The sequence below is a fragment of the Nomia melanderi genome, chromosome 5 (assembly GCF_051020985.1).
Source record: "Nomia melanderi isolate GNS246 chromosome 5, iyNomMela1, whole genome shotgun sequence".
In the NCBI taxonomy this organism is placed as follows: domain Eukaryota; kingdom Metazoa; phylum Arthropoda; class Insecta; order Hymenoptera; family Halictidae; genus Nomia; species Nomia melanderi.
Window position 1 is genome coordinate 11,210,651 of NC_135003.1, and position 21,866 is coordinate 11,232,516.

The 21,866-nt window shown below is 42.8% G+C and overlaps 1 protein-coding gene across 8 annotated transcripts in view; it reads right to left on the reverse strand.

Moving 5' to 3' along the window:
- RhoGEF3 (Rho guanine nucleotide exchange factor 3) overlaps positions 1-21,866 on the reverse strand; it is a 174,316-nt gene that overhangs the window by 132,871 nt on the left and 19,579 nt on the right. For 4 of the 8 annotated variants that reach the window (XM_031985525.2, XM_031985518.2, XM_031985515.2 and 1 more), the window contains exon 2: positions 21,639-21,754. In XM_031985525.2, the coding sequence (XP_031841385.2) occupies positions 21,639-21,684 (46 nt within the window). In that variant the 5' untranslated portion in view covers positions 21,685-21,754. Of the gene's footprint in view, positions 1-4,591; positions 5,202-6,168; positions 6,188-6,582; positions 6,903-10,975; positions 11,098-11,382; positions 11,745-21,638; positions 21,755-21,866 lie in introns of those variants that run through there. The other 4 variants (XM_076367762.1, XM_031985523.2, XM_031985522.2 and 1 more) reach the window with 4 other exon arrangements.

A 21,866-nucleotide genomic window follows, 5' to 3' on the forward strand; every position in this document is an offset into this window, starting at 1 on the left:
CAAGAAATTCCTCGATTTTCTTTCATTCTGTTTAACGTTGATTTGTGTTATGTCAAATAGATAATTGTATCTAAGGAAATATTATGTTCAACTCGCTTTCACTCACGTTCGAGTTCACATTTTCGTCATTCTCTGAGAGCTAAAGCTAAGTTTACTTGGGACTGTCAACCTATCTGGTTATCAAGACTTTCTAGCTAATTAACTAGTTTAATCTACTCTTATACAGGCGGAACATGTACTCAGAGATCCGACGCCAGTCTCTTATGTAAATTCTGGTAAAATATAAGTCCTGCTCCCAACGGAATATCCTGAACAGAGTTGCTGATTTGGATGCTTTTATGTAATGTTTGGGTAGTCAGTTTACCATTGCGTTAGTTAAACAATGAAGTCAATATTACGATGTTTATAAATAAAAGCAATTACTGCGTTTGCAGTGACTTTGGCAGAGTAACTACCCATTCAATGTACTTTTAGATTTTCGGTAAAGCTATGTCAAAGAAATTTTACAAATAATATTTATTCGTGTGTTTAATTTTCAACTTTCACAAATAAATACAATTATTTCTGGTTATTTAGATGGCTGCTATACTAGTAACGTACGAATCATAATAATTTAAGATGAACAGATATTTAAATTTATTTGTACTTCTACAAGTACAATTATCTTCAAAGCCATTTTGAAGCTGTAGAAGTAACGTCGCAGTTCTTAAAGGGACACTGCCCGCTACTGCAAGGCAGGAAGTCATTCCTTTAAAGTTAATTCAAGCGCAGACGACAGTAAACATGTTAATATCAGTAAGGAAACTTGGAGTAGGTACATTCCTTGTTCTTGTATCAGATTACGTTGTTTTGTTGGTCACGCGAAATTACCGTTGCAAATTTTCACAATGTTCTAATCACTGTTGCGGCGCACCAACCATTATGCAAGCGAAACACACGGGCCCGTAAATTTCATCATTTTAATTAAAACCGTCGAGACTTCGAAATTTTTGGGAAAGAGCTTCACGCAACGTAGACAGAACACGTTTAATGAGGAATGCACACTCTACGACTTCGCGGCTTACAATTAAAGTATGCTGGGTTATCGAGCGAAGTTGAGGTTTGTTGGAGCTACTGAGAGGAATTTCCCAGAAACGAAAGTATTCGTAAGCGGTTTTTGGCTATTAATTAGCCAATTTTGTAACATTGGCCCTCATAATGATCCAGCAACGAACAATTTTACGAATTTTACTTACACATGTGTTGAGGCCAACCTCGAAAACGAAGGAATAGATAGAAAACGAGTTGCGTTCAAAATTATACAATACCTAATTTACTCCCAAGTACAATATTTATCTACTTGTTAATAATTCTGTATCATAATAAATGCTTGTTGCAAATACGTCAGATTACATAAATTTCAATATATATTTGAGAAAAAAGTAATTGAAGACATAAATAGCTAAAAGATTTTTCAACAATTACATATGAAACCTTCGATTCGTTCCCACGTAGGAATCGAAATAATTTCCTTGTTACGCCGACGGAGCAGTCAAGGCAGAGGAATAATGATCGCACGCAGCGATTGTCGAGACATTCAGTTGCAGTTTATTTAATAGCGCCAGCATCCCCGGTCAATTATTGCAGCATAATAGCGATACTAATCGATCCGCGCCGGATACTAACAGCTCTGCCAGCCGTGGGTCGTCCTTAACGGGAGCAAACGTGCTATTAATGCGTGTTAATCAGCGCCGAGCGAATGATTAAAAACCTCGAGTAATTAGTAACCGTAAAGTAAATCACTCTTCACCATTCAATATTTCACTTTTTTTCCCCCCTTTTCAACGTCCGACCGTATTTACCGACCGTAAACTCTCGAATCTGCAAACGGAATATTAACGTCCACTTGGACGAAATTACGAATGATTACAATCAAAAGCGAACGGTAAGCATTTGCTTTCTCGGGGGCGTGATATTTGTGGCGGCGGCGTTAATAAAAACATTTTCAACGGGAAACGCGTTTTCGAACGTAATACGGAAAGAGCGAGGAAAATAAGCGAGCCCAGCGAGTAAATCGCGCGGCACGCCAACTTTATTCCGATCCACCGTTTCGCCGGCCAGCAAATTGTTGTTCCTTTATAATTACCGCCGTCAGCCATACGGTCATTAAGTTTATTAGCCTTTACCATTGTCTGACCACTTATGCAGAGGACCACTAATGCACGCCGCGATAATAAGCGCTGGTTCACGACAAACTACGACGAGAAGCTGTTGCTAATAACGATATTTTGGCAACGAGATTTGGGGACAAGGATTTCGGGTTAATTAACATTCAACGTTTTCTTAATTCGACGATTAAACGAGCAACCGTAATGTTGGAAGTTACTAATGGACTTTTATGAAACACTTGTCAGGTGAATTATGAGAAATTTTTGTTCTATCGTTTGGTTATTTTCTGAATAATTGTGCTGAAAAATGAATGTAACGTGTGCAAGGGAAATAAACGGTTAAAAAGGTCCAGGAATGAAAGAAAATAGTGTGTTAAAACCAGAAATTGAAGAAAGAATGTGAGCGTTTAAATACAAATGATGGGGGAGATATATAGAACAGTTTTCATGAAATTCAAATAAAAAGAGCAACGTGAAGTAGAACGGAAAATGTCAGATTTTTCATAAGTGCGCCATTGTTTTCGTAAAATCTTCTGATCGTTAAGATTCAAAAATATTGGACTGCAACGTTTAGGAGTGCTACATTCTATCTAAATTATTAGAGACAGATTTCCTGTGGTGTGTAAGGAAGCTTAAACTGTTTAAAGAACAACAGCTAAACGCTACACGTTTGTTTTACGAATCATATTAAGGCGAACGCGTCTCATACGCGGAATAATACAGCGTTATACACTGTACAAGAGTATTCGAGATCTTCAAGGTGACAACCTCTACTTCCCGATCCTTGAGTGCTTAAGATATGGTAGACGCTTTAAGTCGCAACAGGGTACCCACTTGTTACGATTTCAAGGTAGACCTCAAAAATGGTTGAATAATTTACCAAACACTCATTGAAACATTTACCCGATCCAATAAAATTTTACCCCAATACCAAGATACAAAGTACATATACGGATTTTCTTCAAATTTTTAATCAAATTTAACCAGATTATTACCATCTGATGTACATGAGATTAAAATCGTGATACAATATATCTAAAAAAAAGCACACGAGCCCCGCTAAAATCACAAAAGTATTGTGTCTGCATGTTAAAGTCGGAGGACTGAAATTCAAGCTGATATGTCATTCTATAGTCGGCACGACTGATCCGTGGACTGAAGTAAAACGATCAATTTGTTCCTATAAATAGCCGATAACGATTTCGAATATTATTTACTAACAGAATTTTTCAGTTTGTCCTCGGAAACAAAGAAACACACGGAAAATAATTCGTTTGGCCATTTGAACGCGCTGAAACAATCATCTCGTGAGCGCGCGTGTATTTGCCGATTTATTGGATCGTCGATCGCTGAAAACACGGAGTTGCGCTGTGACCGTTTAACAGAAAGGTGGATCCAATGCCAATATTTATTCGTATGCTAGAAAAGTAAACCTATTCCGGCCGTGCCGCGTCTGATACCGTAGGCGTGAAACGGGAGCATGGGGCTGGGGGTGGGGGTGGGGGGTCCGGAATAAATCCGGCTAGTTAATAGACAACTGGGTCGTCGTCCTCCAGAGGTCATCGAGGCTTTTGGCAAAGAACGCGTAAAGAAGAGGCGCGCAAAGTGAGGGAAGCTTCCGCCCTTCCGAGGTGACTCTGTCTAGCAAACAAGCTGTGTAACATGTTATAAAAAAAAAGACACACACACACGGGCCGAGCAAGAGAGAGAAAGAGAGAGAAGAAGAAGTGGAACGAGGTCAAGGCGGCTCGTCGCTCCTTTTTTACTTCGAAGAAAATTGCCCCGAGCCAAAACAAGTTTTCCTACTTTTTTCTTTTTGAATCGCCTAACCCCGAGACTTATTGTGTTTTCGAGCTTTCCGTCCGCACTGAAATCTCATTTCTAATATCCTTTGATGTCTCTTCATTTCCGTTATCGGGCCCGCGGCTGGATCAGGCAAGAGTGATCGGCTGGTTACGAAAGGTAAATGAAAATGTCAGTGGAAATACTCGTCGAACATTTATTGGGAAATTAGGAGAAACGATACTTATTATTCCGTTTATACGATAAAGCATTGTTTCGTCCCTCTGCTTTGAATCGGATGCTTTACACTTTTTCCGCTGCCGGGAGTTCCTGCCAATAACTTATCTGCATGGTTTGTCATTTGTTTCTGATACTTTTGATTAAAATAAGAATATTTCAAGTATAGTAAATATGTCCAGTATCGTGTAATGTTTTTCATTTGCCTCTCGTAAACGATGGATTATCTTAGAAATTCGAATTATTCGATAAAAGACTACGAAGTATCGTTATCGAGCGTTGTGATGGTATCAGGAGTGAAATTATCGGCTGTGTTTATTTCTGTTTCGCGAAGCAAGGACTCACGGAAATAAGAAACCAACGTGATCGGTTTAATTAAAAGGAGTAACTAAAGGTAATTCAGTAAATACGTTCAGATGGCTCACCTGGCACGATCCGCGCTCATTCCGCGCCTGTGAATTCCGTGTCCCAGCATCGTCCGGTTTCCGAGAACTCACCCTCTCGGAATTCCGTGCGATTCCATTAAGAAGAAAAACAATGTTCTCCGAACAGTAAAAACCGCGGACAGCTTCGCGCCTTCCATTCGTCACTGTTTCCTTCGAGATTACCGTACTAACGAGCGGGAACGTTCACAGCGGAATTCCTCCCCGGAAAATTTCTTCTGCTTTTTCGGCACGTGATTCGAACGCGGTTCCCCCACTGAATTCTGATGCGGAATGATCCTCAAGAACGTTCCACGTACTTTCGAGGGAAATCGACGTCTCCTCGGGTGCATCTTTAACTTGTTCGCCGACGAGCAACACGGGAAACTTCTGATCACGAGAACCGAATGCACGACCGACTCTCTTCAGCATCTTCAAGAAAGCGACACTTCTCTTCCGAAGGCTCTTCTTCCACGACAAAATGTCCATCGCGTCTTACTGCGACATCGATCGACCAATTCGACCAGATATTTATCGCTCGAATGAAAAAATCCGAGAACCTTCCCCCGTTTCTATCAAACCCACGTCGAACTTCACTGATCTGGCGGCCGCTCTGTGGGAAAGGGAAGAAAAGAATTTGATGGATGATCCGACAACCCGAAAACACGCGTCAACGACAAACGTTCTCGGCCAGCGTCGAACATATCGCCGCGCGGATTTTCATTGTTGCTCCGTTCCGCCGTGAAACAAGAATCGCGAATTAGTCCGGCGCGATCTCTTCCCGCTTTGTACGCTCGCCCTAAAAAGTGCAAAATGAAAAGCCGCTCTTTATTGTTCCGCGGGGACTCGGGCCGTTTCCACGGGATCACGGCCGCCCCTGTTACACGGATTCGCGGCGCGTTCTTGTTCCGCTACATCTCGAATTTCACTATCGGTGTCTTCGCCAGGAATTTACTGACCTCGTCTGCGAAGTTACCCAATATCTACGGGGATAGGTCAAGTTGACGGAACGAAGGGGGAAAAAAGAATTCAAACAGACACCTGTGTTAATACTTTCTCTTTGCAATGCACGCCCTTCTCTCTAATTTCAAAATATTTTCCTGACCTTCAAATTAATTCGTTTATGCTTTAAAATAAGTTTCTTATTTCATTCTCAAAATGAGCCACCCTCGCGAAACTGATTTCTTCATCATCCTTGAATTCCATCTGTCAAAGACCCCTTTTCATATTTAAAAAGAGACAGTATTCTGGTGTGAGATCTGCGGAGGGTGGCTGAGCGTTTGCGACGCTTGTCAAGGGCAGCAACATTGCTCTTGTGCACGAGCGCGTTAACATGCAAAAGGGACACTGCGTTGCTCCACTTTCTTGTTCTTCTACCTTTTACACCATCTATAACTGATCCAGCAGCAACACTCTTCTTTTGTTCCGACGCCCACGTACATGTTTTCAATCAACGAAAAACAATCGTCAGAAAATGATTGCCACGATCTGTACAGTTATCTTTTTTACGCTACTGCATTGATTCTTGCTTCGAACGTTAAACGGAGAACGTTGGAAATAGTTGTGGGTAATAGACCAACCATTTCCACTGCTCGTTTCTTCTTGGAACGAGCATCTTCCAATACTAATTGCTCCAGTTTTTTCACAATTTTCACCGAGGTTGCTTCGACAAGAATCTCTGCCTTGCTGGGAGAAACTAGCGCCACTTGTGAGCCATGATTTCTCCGGGCCAATAGACACCAGGAATCGCTGGCGTTTCTTCTTGAACGCTTCAAGGAACTTTTCTTTGTCCTGTAGAGAACTTACAGCCGCGAAATTCAATTGATTATTTGACAATAACTGTAAGCCGTTCGATCAAGACCTAGCAACTTAATTGTACCGATAAATATACCGATAAGGGTACAATGAAAGCAGAGATACGCGTGAAAATTGTTCACGATCCTCTTCGTCACCTTCGTTCCGCAAACTTTTTGACCTGCCCTCGTTGATTCTACCTTTTTCGCGCGCCGCTGTCGTGTGATTCGGCGTGTACCACTTTATCGACAAAAATTGTCCTAGTTTCGAACAGCAGAATACACAGAAAGGACATTAAAATCGCGGAAAAGTTGGATCCCTCTTTTTTTTCTTTTCCTTTCGCTCGCCTTTCGCCCCGTACGGATCGAAAGGACCTATTCACGCGAAGTGTACACACAGATGAGAACGTTTTAAGGAAACGAGATCTTCAAACATGGAAGAAAGTATTGAATCGGCAAACGCTCGGTCATTAAGCGGGTTTACCGAGTCCGACGTTTTGTGAAAGTATAAAACGGGGACAAGGGTGCGGGGTATAGGGGTGCGGCGAGGCCGCGACGGGGGGACGGGGATATATGAGCGTGTTAAAAGAAAAGTGAATTTTCCAGCAGGTCTCTTCCGTCCCGTCGAGCTCATTTTTCTTCCGCGTCTCTCAACGACCCTCGCGGTAAATCGCCAGTTCGATTTACATTTTTCTCGGTCCACCCCGTGTATACGTATGTGCACCTAGAAAATTCGTACGTCGACGCCATGCGCGTATTAAACGGAAGTTCTTCTGTCGGAACGCGTAGGAAAGAATATACAAATGAACACTTTACATCTAAAAATGAATTAAGAACGCATTACATTCTATGAACTAGTATATCTGCGAATTGTTTGGAAATTTGTATACGCTACAGATTAAACATTCAAACGTCCATATTTTCCGTTAAAAACATTTTGATTGTGTTCTCGTTGGATGAGAGATTCCAAAATTTGACTGGTAACGCGTGAGTGAAAAAAGGAAAGCAAATGGCGGCACGTGAATGGAACGTATGAAAGAAATATGTGGTAAATAGCTGGGTAAAGGGAAGGATAGGAATGAGCAAACCCGAAATGTCGTATATTTTCCGGTATAGATCTGTTGGCGACGCGAAGATTTCCCAGAGATTTCTGCGTCCTTGTCGCGACGAGGGTGAAACGGAACGCGCCGTCGTATATTCCTGCGAATATCATACCGGTCGCAATGGCGACGTTGTTTCGTAATTTATCTCGATATCCGCGGTATCGTTTTATCAGGATGACTAGTGCTTTTCGATAACAAGATATCGACCCCGGCCGAATTCACGAAAAACTGTTCCTTCTCTTGGCGCTTCGTCGATTCCTGTTTTTCAACCTCGATATTTTGTTGTTCGTCACGGGGACGCTTTGTTTTGACAACGGAGACAACATAAAGGTATCAATATTTTCACAAACTTATAGATTTTCAGATTTTCTGAGTGTTGTGCCTGATGTATGTCGTACGAGAGGTGAAAATATGACGTCTTCTATGTGATTAAAATTTACTGCACAGAGGTCGAACCGAGAAATATCAACATATCAAAGAATAATATCTAACAGAAGGAGAAAGTAAACATTAAACTTGGAAACCAGACTGGTTTCTGGCACAAAATTACTTTTGTATCAAATGTTCATTTTCGAACTTGTTCATTCAATTCATTCAATTAAGAGCTGTTATATCACTCCAGGTTTCAAAAACTCGAAAAACAATATACATAGAAGGTCAACTAATATATATCTACACTGACACAAATTGCAATCTATATTTTCACCTTATGTTTCCAAAATCACCTCTATTTCCGTTCCGCCATCAATAACATAGAAGACAGCACGTACAGAACCCAAAAAATGCGAACGAAGCCAGAATTGAACTTCACGGAAAATTCAGCTTCCCCGACGTCTCGCGCAATTCCGTGCACCGAGGGATGTTACAGCCCACAGTCTATTTGCAAGAAAATGGAAATTAATAAAAGCGTTTCCGGTACGCAAAGAAACAGGGGATGTTCCGAGGGAAGCAGCAGCACGGGCTATAAAATAATTTGCCGGGAGAATGTCTGTTCGCTGGACGAACAACAGCTGACACCGGCTCGTTTCCGGAATGAAAATTCATTTCAACGAGGAGCACCTCGAAATTTTTCCTTCGCACTCCCGTATTAGCGAAATTTTATTCCGCGAGGCGATCGGCGCTCCAGGAACCTCGCAGCAGGGTGCAAGCGCGAACTATTTGAAACATTCTGGCCAATCGCCGAGACGGGGCACAAAAGTGGAGAACATATCGCGAGTTTGGGCTAGCGACACGGTATATTCGTGCGACGTGACCGTAACCAGCCACCTCCGAGAAATATGAAAATTTTTCGGTGACAGAGGAACGCAGCTGAAAAATTCTCGGAACCTTTCGAGGGACGAGACTTGATTGTCACATACGGTCTAACGGGGACCGGCAGAAAGCTCTGAGCGACGATTCCAAAATGTGGAAATTGAAATAAATTTCTGAATTTACATATCATTTGACAGTTACTTTTATGTTGCGCAAGAGAATCAAAAATCCACGATGAATCTTCAAATTGTTCGATGTTAATACTCTCTGTTAGCAATTAAAACGAACTTTTAGATTCAAGTCACAGGCCGCTTTTTATGTCGCGCAAAGAGAAAGATCAATGAAGAATCTTAATACGCAGGTGTTCATGTTCCTAACGACCTAATCAAGAACCGTCTGCTAATTGTCACAGTCTACCGCGTCAGTTGCGTAATCAAAATAATTGGCTTCTTTATGTTTGCTCGCGGAATGTCGACTTTTCGCGGCTGAATTAAGAGGGATAATTAACTGGAATAATTATGCGAGGGGACTTCTGTGGTAAATTTTGAATAATTGATCAATGATAATGAGAAACGGGGAAACGAGGCGACGAATTACGGATGTATAACTGCTATGGATGTTTTACGTACGAACGACGCGAGTCTGAAAACGAGAAGGGTGCAGTTTCGAACGAATAGAATTACCGATGAAACGCAGTGCAGCAAGATCGAGTGGTCGAATCGCGTTTTTGGTAGCCAGAGGCTGGAGGGCGCCGCGACGAGTGAAAAAATAACAATCGCATGGAAGTCACCTGCGCGTCGTAATGTCTTTAACCATTCATTCTTACGTTAGGCCGTATACAGGGACACATTGGAGTAGGCTTGACGGGAGTAGAGGATTGCTCTTGAGGCAGAGAAGTGACACCGAGTAAAAGAATGACGGAAGAAGGGGAGAACGTAGAAGAGAGAATTCCTCTGTTATGCATGTAGGAAGGTGTTGTAGGGAGCCGCAACACTGATTAATAATGCTCGTATAGCGACAATGGCGACTGTGAGCGAAAAACAGGGCGAAGGGGCTGATAAGATGAAAATTATGATAAAATCACATCGATAGATTGTAATTAGCAGTAACGAGCATGGACTGTTATGGATTATTTTACAGATATTGCAATTAAAGAGAACATTCTATGCTGTATTACGGATTCTATTAAGGTCAAAAGTTCAAACACGAGTTCAAATTTATCGATGTTTTAATTATGCTTCAAGCATACTATTAATCGATGAAATCTGCAGTGTACATATAACTGGAAAATTATCCGAGAATTGAATTTAAAGAACGATAGTATTCGAATGAAATTTTTCAATTCAAATATTTACTGTCACAATAACGTTCAAATTCTTCCATTTGAATACGAAAAATGATGAGTCTACGGATTCCAATTATTTCGGCGAGAGATCTAACGGTTCTCAATAAAGATCCTAGCAAATAGTAACTTCCAGGGATTCGAATCGAAAATGCCGTAACTTTAAATCAACCTTAACTCCAGTAGAACACGTATCATTGTATATGTTTAACGATAGATTTAGTTGCAACGGGACAAACGATGCTCCGACAAATTGCCAACTATAAATAACCCTGGTACGAACACACCTACCCGAAACTGAAGTACCGCAAAAACCGCATTCGACCCGGTTCTAATGGTACTAACGGTCCTACCATTGTATATTGCTCGGTTTTGTCGAAAGTATCGCATAACGGACCCGTTGTAAACGTCATAATGTAATTGAAAGCGGGCACGGCCAGCGTCGCCAACGCGGTTGACACGTTCGGGGATGCTATTCTGGTTAAATCTCGTTCACCCCGGGCCAAACACATCACAGAGAAGGAAAAATAAAGGGAGCCAAAAACCAAAAGTTTCAACAATCAACGTCGAAACACGCGAACAAAAAGAAAACCGTAACGGCGAACAAATGCACGTCATTCGTAGGCAACCGGGGGTGGTTAATTAACGGAAGTCCGTCTCGCAAGGAATCAAGCCGCACGGGGGTCATTGTCCTCGAAAAGGCGCGTAGCGCAGAGTGATATTTCAAGGCGAACGTCGTGGACCCCGACAAAAGCCCGAAATCCCGGCAGACAGCGGAGCTCGGCGGCCGTTTCTTCCCAAGAGTGTCCTGAATGCCTCGCGGCGTACGGTGTCACGTACGGGTCCCACTTATATATACGTGCGCGCACATCGCGTGGCAGCTTCGGCTGACATTTACCGTTCACTTAAGCATTTCTCATCCGCGGTCTCTATTGAATCGGCGAGAGGGAGACAGCGGAGCCGTGTCCCCGTTGGCGGTAAGGAAGGAAAAGAAAAGGAAGCGAATACGATTCCCCGAGGGAGCCCAGCGCGAGCCCTGCGTCGGGCCGGCGATGTCGCGGCGGTCACGCGTCACAACATTGCATTTCTCTCGGCTCACACGCGATCGGTACGCAACGGGGCGGTAGGTAGACAGGTGTGACGAAAGAAGAGCGATGTACGCGTCGTCGTTGTCATGCCGTGTCGCGTCAAGTCTGTCGGTCGGTCGGTCGGTCGGTCGGTCGGTCGGTCGGATGGACGGGTTGGCCGCGTCACAACGTGTTCATCGTCGTCGCGTCACCAGCGTTGCGTTTCCATCACACACACCCACTGCACGTCCGGTTGTAACCAGCACCGACGGACGCGGCTGATGCACCAGTCAACGATCTCTTTATCTCATCTCTTTCCTGCTTTTCCCCTCTTTCCCTTTACTACGTCCGCTCGACTGCGGCCCGAACCGGCCCGAACAGCGCTCCCCGCGGAGAAACGAGCCCCCGGTTCCGGATCACACGACGCGCTCCTCTTTTCTCTCTGTCCGTCTTTCTCGGGACCGTGCGAACGTTCGAGGGCGGCCGATGCAAGGGGGTTGCCAGTGAAAGAAGGGTGAAGGGGGAGGTGGTCAGAGAACGTGCGAGATCCGCGTGTGTCTTTTGGGCTGCCGGTCCCAACGTTGACTGCACCATCGGACTCTATCGCGCTACTCGCCACCACCACCGATATCACCACCACCACCACCGCCGCCGTTGCCGCCGCCGCCGCCGCCACCACCACCGCCGCCGTTACCACCGCCGACGACGACGCCGTCGGTTCCCGTTGCCTATCGATTTTTCCGCGCAGCCTCCGCGGCCGGAGCACACAGACCGTCGACGTCTGCTGGGTAGTTCTAACATCGTTGCTTTGCTACTTTAACCCTTTCTCTCACCTGGCTTATCCCCTTGTTTTTATTCCCGTTCTTACCTCTCCTCGAGATTTTGTTTCTTTAGCTGTTCCCCTCGTATGTCTTTCTTTATTTTTTCTATTTTTTCGAGGCGGAAGCGTATAGGGAAGTTACCCCCAAATACCGGCTCTCGCTTAGATTCTGGGATAGTCTGAACTCGTAAGCCTCGAGATTTACCATTGTCCGTGGGCCTGGACCGCTTTTTGCTACCTTCGTCTCTCTTAAAATGAATTTTGCGCTCCGCTGGGTACAGAGCGAAGTTTGTTTCGCTTTCCGGGCTTCTCGCTTGCATTATGGGACTGACGTAATAATCGTTGAGTGTTATGGGCAAATTAGTATGCCGTTGGGTATTACAATTCCTTGTTTCTTCGGTTTCTTAAACTTCAATGTTTGGCATTCGTGTGTTACGCGTACTGATAGACGAATGCTTTTGAAATAAGGAAGTCGCGCGTCGCACGTTGATTCTTTTTACAGCTTATAACGAATAAAAAGTGCAATCATATTCTGTATTACTTTCACAGAGAATTCCGCTTACTTCGTTCGGTTTCCTTCTTCTTTACGTTATGGAGACGGCGTGAAAATTGCCGATTGTAATGAACAAATTGGTGCGCTGTTGGCTACCACGGTCGTCGTCTACCCTTGTTTTCTTTGTCCTTTACGATTCAATCGGAATTTTCCCAGCGACTTCTCCCCCAACGATTTTACGCGATCCCCGACCCTCTCGCCGATCGCGTTTCTGTTGATCTTTCTCCCACGGCCTCGTTACAGCGAGGAGTTTCGAATCTCTCCACGGTTTTACGAGAGGCTTGCGTTCCGCAGCCTGTGATACGCGGAACCATGAAACGCGGAACCATGATCCGCGTCATCGAAGCGTTTCCTCCGAACGTGAGATTTTCCTCGCGGAACAGATGAGCTCCTAATCGTTCACAACGGAAACAAACCGCGTAGTCCTGTCTCAGGTCTCCGCGCAAGTTATGTATCTTCGGGCAATATACAACCTTCCTGTTCCGCTTTATTACGTTCCCCATATTAAAAAACTTTCAAGCGTGCGGCCATCCCTTTCTTAACGCAAAGTCAAGTTCCATAACAATGAGTACGAGGGAAACTTTTTCTCTCACAAACGAACCTCGAAAGGGAGACATTCTTATCCAGCAGAAAGCGAAACGTCTCGACGATAGAATGCGCGATTTTCTGGAAGGATTTTTAGGGGAGGAAACGAAAAAATAGGTGAAAGACTCCGGGAAGGGGCCAAGGGGGATGGAGAGAAACCCCTCTTTCGCATTATGCGGCCTTTTATTCGTTTCTCCGCGGCTCCGTTCGGAGCCGTGGTTCGTTCAAAGCCAAGAATGGCTAACAGTTGGCGTTCCCGCTAACGAACGAGCTGGGGAATCCGCGCTGCGTCCCCTGGATGATATTTGGGCTTCGTTAGGGAAAATCGATGCAAAACATTCGAACCAATTCACTTACACTTTGACCGATCAACGGGGCCGGAAAATTTGGACCCGAGCCGGGTCGAATAGAATTCGAAAAACTGATTTTTCCGCAGGGAACGGCGGACAGTTATTCTTTCAGCTAAGGAGGATTCCGAGGATAACCGGAAATCCGGAGAATTCTTCTTAAGCGTCTCCCAAGCGCCGAGACTCTTTTGAAGCGCGAGACTCGCTCTTGATGATTCGGAAGGAAGGAACTTACATTCTATTCTCACACGAGCTTGTTATTTTGCCAGTTTGAATAAGATGAGGGCTACTTTTGCGGGGGGTTGTGACGCGAAAAAGTGTTCACTTCGTTATTTTCTTTACCGGTGTTCGTGTATAAAGTACTTGCAATTTTAAATAATACAAAGAAATGAAATAAAAGGAAGAACGAACGGAATGAGGATTGCAGGGAATTCTTTTTTTTATCTTGTTTACCCTTTAAGCTCGTTTAAATTGCACGTGAATCTGCATACGAGATATTTTTCGTACCGTAACTGCTAGAGCGGATAATTAGGTAATGCTTTGTATTATGTATGAAAACTCGAAATGGAACTAGTTTAAGCGGCCGTTAGCGAAACTGGGTTATCGATTAATTAATAATACAACTTTTATAAAAAGGTTATAGAAAATTGATGTCTGAGGTATAAGGATGCAATATGGCGGAACAGATAAGAATCCAATGTGTGGATAATAAACATTATCGTGGCTCGTAAACTCAGCTCCGCCTTTTATTTGACTCTCCGACATTCCGCCGTTCGACAGTTAAATCGACTTAATACTAAGAACGAATTCCTTTGAGCGCGCCGAAGTTCAATCGATTGTCGAGAAGCATTCGAACGGAGATCCATCCGTGCGTCGTCAAACGTGAAAGTAAGATCTCACATGGCCGTTTTAAATACCCAATAACCACCTTGAAACATCTAATAAGAGGTAGTTTGCACTTCGACATAGACGACTCGAAACTTCTGCATCGTGGAACCATCGCGAGCGACCGACGAAGATAATGATCCACACAAGGTATTTAATAGGTATAATGAAACTTGTTGAAAACACGAAACTTTGGACATAAATTCTGGCATTATACTTGAACTGTTCGTCAAGCAAACTTTCAACTTTAAACGAATGTTGGTAATCAAACTTTTGATAGATTTAGCAAATCTCTTGTGAAGAGACATTAATATGTTCTACTTTATCTACCTCGTTCAACTATTCATCTCGCCTTTTCCATTTCATGAAAGAAGAAACAGTTTACCTTTTAAACTGGAATAAAAACTCCATTTTTTAGTTAATTCAACGTTTTCACGTTCGACTATTCCTTCTTTCACTTTAAACAGTATTGTAAATATAACTGTTTTAAACAAAAAATTGGTGCAATCAACGCGCGGACGAGAAACAATGAGAAACATATTCTCGGTTAAAATACACCCACGGTTAAAATACATTCGCCAATGAAAGCTCGGTTTATTGTTCGAAAAAAAATGTAATTTTCCGTGGCAAAAAAGCAATTTAGCGTTCGACAGCGGTTCAACGAAGCCGGCAACGGGCGGGGGACATTAAAAAGAACAAGAATCGGGACAGATCACCCACACCAGATGTGCCCCGGCCTGATCACGGACAGATGACTCTACTTGATGCCAGTAGTGCTACTCAATCTGTGACCAGACAATAAAGGAAGTAACGCTTACGCCAGCGGGTTTCCGGCGATAATGGGTGATCTTGGAAATGGAAAAAAGCGGAGAAAAGAATCTTCGGGCGTGCCTATCCTGCACGAAAGAGGTCAACGGTAAAATGGCGAGCCCCTAAGCAGATAACCGGCGATATCCCTGAGCCGTTTAAAAAGAAATATATTCGTCGCGAGGCGAATGCCGAAAAAATGACCGCCTTTTTCGCGCAAACGTTACACAACCCATGAAACCGAATGTTCCGTAGGCTGTCATTTACAAGATCTCCAACCAAGAAGATTCAATTTGCGTCAGAGTCGCCCTGCAACCCCGCGCAAAGAGGAACAGGGTGAAATTTAATTTTTCATCGGGCGTGGAGCCGGCAGAGGATTAATTAAATCCATGCTCAAGAAGATGACCTTAATGAGATACGATTCTTAAATTGAAATATCCTCGAGTGGGCCAATCTCCTGTCTCCCGTTGCCCGACAACTATTGTATCGCGGGACCGAAAACAATGGAATGTTCGCGGAAACAAATCCGCTTCTTCCAGCAATATAATTCCCGTCTTGAAGCTCTAAGATTGAACACCGCCCCGGAAATACGCTCTTTCAATCCTACCGCGAGAGAAACCGGGGACCGAAGCGATGGGACGCGGAGATGCGATGCAAATCGCGGAATTTTTGATCGCGTTGACGCACGAAATTTTTGTTCCCGGTTGACAATCGGCCGCGAGAAAACGCGGAACGCCGTTTCGCGTGTATACAAAGGACGTTGTGTGCTGTATTGGACGATTCACGGACGGTATATCTGGCGGACGGAGCCCGGCCCGTGTATCTCAACTTGAAAGATTTTTCGGAGTGAAACGATAAGGGGACATTCTTCGAAGGACACCCGGAAAATGGGATAAGCACGGGCGCGAGGGGCATTCAGATAAATTCCGGAAACTGTAAATCTCGTGGAAATCTCTCCTCGAGACGGTGGAAGTGGGGCGAGAATGGATGGATAACCGCGTAAGAGCCGCACACACGTGTTACCGATAAATACAAGTTATAGATAGATGGCGAATGTAATGGAAAACATCCATAGGGCGTCCATTGTATCATTTCGCAGTTGTGTCTTCAAATGATATACCGCCGTGAATAAGCTTGTACAATTTTACAATTTCGAAGTAGATGTTTCTTAGCACTTTTTAGAAGCTTAGAAATTATATAGAGTACCATGTAACTGGTACGACCGAATAAGGGCTGATTACATGTGAAAAAATAAATCGAAAATATAGAATAAAATTTGTTCATATCAGGCTTTGTTTTCGAGAAAATCGGCTTTGAATATTCACCGAGTACGCGTGCAGTTGACCGTATCTCGTTATTGGATCTCACTGCAGGTTGTTACATAGAAATTCCTTAGCGAATTTAATTCATAAATCAAAAGATACGTGTAAAATTCGTTTCTTTGTTTTACCGTGTGCAAAAATATACCGTGCGATATTCTTTCGCCAATGCATTGTTTCGCACGTCAATAACGGGCGCCCTTTTCGGAAAGTAGCTTCGCGATAGCTCGCAGCCCAGACAGCTGCGAAAGATTTCAAGGATCGAAGAATCCTTCGCGGAATCGCGAAATCTCTTGAGCAGTTTGGGAAACAACGTTTTATTCTTCGAGAACCAAGTTCGAGCTAATCTCGAATATCTTCCAAGAGTATACAGGCTAGAACGCCGGGTCACTGAACAAGAGATATATTGAGTTTCCGTGTATAGTCGCGTCGATTTCTGGAACATCTATCGATAACTCTCCACTTTCTTCAATCGATGCAACGATAATATATATTTAGTGATACATAAATTAGTTTTTTCAAGAATCTTAATCGTCGAAGGTGATACATCTTCCCTCGATAAAACGTTGATGCTCGCTTTCAACGGTAAGCGCAGTAAAACGTATTTTTGTTTGGTATACAATTAAGAAAAAGGAACCCACGTTCCAGCGGGAGCGCCGAAGCACCGACAGGAACCGTAAAAGAAAATACCTTAGGATCTGTCGTGAAAACTCGTGGAAATCAGCATTCCGTTGCCACTCAGACTCCAACCCCTTCCGCTCGCGCTTTCGTCAATTTTCATCGATTGAACCGAGGAACATGCAAATTCTCGGTAAATATGTGCCGACTCACACCACCGGGATCGACGTCGAAAAAATTACTCGCACTGACGTACCTGTGTTTTTCGTGTAACCGTGAAATTGATTTCGCCCCGTCCTACTTGGGAGATGTTTGCAAGCGTGCCCGTAATAAATTCGTTGTTTTCATTAACAACGTTTAGCAGTGATTAAGTACGAAAGAGTTTTAATTCACTTGTCGCGGGAACATATCCTCGACTTTCTTAACAGATTCTTTGCAGTTAAATGTTAATGGTGAAAAGAAGAGAAGTTATTTCGACGAGAAAAAGAAGGGAACAAAATTTGAAGCGATAATTTGAAATGAAGTGAAATTAATAACTGTAGTCGCATTGTTTTAAACCTGAAATAATCTAATGTTTTCTGGTTGAATAAACGATCCCGAAACTTCTGCTTTTCCTTAATTCGACCATGAACACGGCCGACATTTTCGCAACATCACGCGAACCGGCTAGTCTCCGAAGTGTCAGGTGCCCAAATTTAGGGAGATTAACTCGCCGAGTAGTAGCAACTACGCTCGATGGCCTCCTTTTCGACGCTTTTCGTCCAGACATCTTAATCCGACTCATTAACGAGACGAATTCCCTCGTGACGCGTCGATTTTAATACTGAACAATCTTGAAGGTTATGAAGAATCTTCTCAAAGTTCGCGTTACATTAAAAAGCATCTTGATTATTTTTCTTTGCGTAAACTTTTAATTATAACACACTTTTCATTTTACTGCTCAGATATTAAATACACGAACATTACAGATCGCCCGAAAATGCACCTGTTGAAGCGGAAAAAGTTGAAGTGGAACGCTTAAAGGTACTGGCCCTTTGTATGCACCAATTTCTACCATAACCAGTCAAACAATTCGTTACAAAATAAAAGTAACCAAAAAATATTTCTTAGTGGAAGAAGAACCGAAGGGAAAGACAAAAATTGTAACACTGATTAGTTCGACAATATAGAAATTGATATCAAGTTAAATGAATGAGAAAAAACGTAAAATTTTAAATCACATATTGAGAACTGTTCCTTGACCGGTCACGGTATGTTTACTATTAAATCAGTTGCTTATTGCCTCGTCGATGACAAAAGATTTAACAACCTAATCGCGTCTTATAATTAAAATTTCTGTCTCGCGTTTCAGGACTCAATCGGGCAGTGTACACTAAATAATTACGCGGAAAAGGAGCCAGAATCGTCAAAAGCGGTATCCGCCGGCAATTTTGATTTCAAGGATTTCAATTAGGGCAGTAGCTTTAATACGGCTCCCAGTCAATTTGCGCGGTAAGTTCCTCAACTTTCCTCCAAGCCCCTGTGCAACGACTGCCCGCCTGACGAAGTTTCCAACCGTTGAATGAAAATGCAGGTAATGCTTCAATGTCGCTGTCTTTCTCTCTGTGTACAATTAAACTGCTAAATAGCTTTTTTATCCGAGGTGATAATAATTACCGTGACATTGTTAAGATTTATGAATACGGATTTTCAGCCAGAAGGAGAATGTCATCTTCAGTTTCGATTTACTTAACGGTTCGAACGGAATTTACGCGATTTTGAGACGCAGCTGTGGTTGCACGGATAGAGGAGAGCATTTTTCAACAATTCACGGGAAAGTCATTTGCCGTCTACATCGATTCCTTTCGGCAGTCCTCGCGACTGCCATTATCAAGTGCCTCCTAGCTCACGTTCGTGAACATTGAATTTACTATCCGTCGTTCAGGAAACCGTGGCCACATCAATTTTTGAACGATCGCTTTTCATGTCAACTTCTGGGTTACCGAAAATAAATAAAAGTAACGCCTCGGACGTGCCGGTTCGGCAAGTATTTTTCAAAAAGCTGCTTCTCGATGATATTAAAAATAAAACACATACCTATATTTTCATATTAACGACAATTATAAGAATAACAGAAAAGGGTACGAACATGCAAGACCCAAAGTAAATAAAGTGATACGAAATAATTGTATTGTTCTAAACCATAATCAAATACTTCGAAGGTTTTACTATTCCGTAGCGCTGCGAACAAATTTCTAACTAGATATTGCAAAACGTATGCCAAAGTAACGTTGCAACGACAGAAATAACAATTTAAATGCGTGAGGAAATGTAATTCAATTTTTAAGCGAAACGAGCGAACTTCCGCACGGAAGACGCCATATTTGTCCGCGGAGATGGCGACTATTTAAAATGACTAGACAGAAAATTCATGGCAGCGATTCAGACAAACAGACCTTGAGCGGAACTTCTGAAATGCGCGGCCACTGTGACAGATCGTGACAAAAGTTAAAAGAAAGGGAATGCTCGGTGGAAAATGGAGGTTTCTTCGCCCAAGTGTTCGATCCGTACAATATGGAACGTGGAATAAGGAATGGCGAAGAACAACAGATCGATGCGCGTAAAGAATAACACCAAGGAAAGAAACCTTGTGAATACTATGAATTAAGTGTTAACCAGAAACCCAGTAGACATCTCCGTAACATTGAAAGAGCAAACGATTGCGATCGGTTACACAACTATTTAAATCGTCGTGCCACGTAAGTCCTGCGAGGCCTATCTAGATGTTGTTAAACCTCTCATAATCTTTTAAGTCCGGCAAAGGTTTATTGCTGAAACACAATTCAACGGGAAAAACAAAGAATCTTATTTTCTAGTATTATAGCGTGTTAAATCGATTTAAATATTACGCGAAGGATACCGGAACATGTTCGTAACTCCTAAATATGATATTTCAGGGAATTAGTACCGTTAAGTCGACTGAATCGTCCGTATCGATGAAAGTATAGAATCAGATGATATCCTTGTTCATTTTTGCCACGCCAATGTTACTTTCAGTGATCTCGAGTGTCCGTTCCATTTCATTGCCGGCTTTTAATTGCTTTGTTAACCGTTCCCGAACGTTCTCTGTACCGGAAAAGCATTTGGAGAATAATTTATAACTTTTCAGCGGTTTAACTCGCTCCGGGAAATACTTTCTGCCATGAATTCAAATTTTCCGCGTGTTCGATAATTATGGAAAACCGCGATCGCGAGAACGACGAATTAAAAGACAACGCGCGCCACTGTTTCGCGAATGTTCCAGTAATTATGAAAATTTCGTTTAAGCGACAAATTTATGATTTAACGATTCAAGGAAAAAATAATCGAGCTGGAAGAATGAGAAAATGAAAAATTCGATCATAAAATACAAGCGCCCGTGAGTTTATACAAACCGTAGTAAGAACTTAAGCTAATCAAATATTTCATCCATATTCCGAGCAAACTCTGATGAAGTTGTGCATGCGTTTCTTCAGCGAGAAATCTTTGCTCTGCAGACTTCGGGAGATCGAAACTTCCTTTGTAATATGTTCGACACAAAGATCCATAGAAACCGAAAAATAAATGGAACTGATAACCAAAGATTCTAGCGGTTAATCAGATTGAAAGTGAAAGGAATTAAGTAAATGTTCTAATTAACCGGTACTTTTCTATTATTGACTAATTAATTCTTTCACGTTATTAAAAACAACAAATAAATATTTGAAATTACCGTTAAAAGACTAGGATGAACGTAATTCGGTATACAAATTTCTGTTTAAAATGCAATAAAAAAACTAGAACCAAAAAACTAGAATTACTCTTAAGAAACCTACTTGTTACAAGATTATTGTAATCTCATATAGTCACGGAAAGGATCATTTACCTCGTCATCTTCTTTTAATAAGGATATACCACAATATATTGAAGTCATTACTTTCGATGGCACTTCAAGAACGGACACGTTACAGACGTATTGCCAGATAGGAAGACATTATTGAACTTGAGCCATTCGCGAAGTTCTCTCGACCAGACCCCGTAATGGCCCGTAAAACTGTAAAAATATTGGACCCGAAGATCCACTGGCGTCAGAGAACGTGTACAGATGACAAGATTGCGTTTCAAGGACTCTCGACAGTCCCGTATCTCTTTTTTTTTCTCGCGATTGCTTCCATCGATCGTTCCAAATATGAGACAATGTCGTTTCGAGTGAAAACACACGTTTGATCCGGAAGCAATCATACCGCGGGTTGTGTGTTAGTGTACATGGCCCCGTTTCTTACAAAATAAACTCAATTTAATCTAGAACCGGGAATCGATGCACCAGTGTTAATGGAATTCAACCTGCTGTACACGTCACGCTTGGGTAGGTCTTCGGACGCAATTGAGAAATAACTACGAGGCTCGATTAAACGGAGCGTGAAAAAAACGTCCAGTGTACAGCAGACAAAAGGCAGATGGTACATAAAAGTAATATAGCACACGTGACGTCGCGCCGTCGGCTAAGAAATAAATAATATCGATTTGCATCGCGCGCAATGGAATGTGAATTAATCGAATTACCCGCATCCTTGTCCTTTCCCGCGCAAAGTAACGCTGTCGACACCATGCAGCACGCTTTACCCTGGACAACCGTGGAGCGAGGAATTTACGCCGCAGTTGAGGCCGCATTGAATTATCTGAAACACACAAACAAACGCGGAAAATGAACACTTCGACCCTCCTTAAAAAACCACGATTCGAACAAAGTTACAGGAAGTTTGGGGAATGTGAAGTGAACGAGGAACTCGC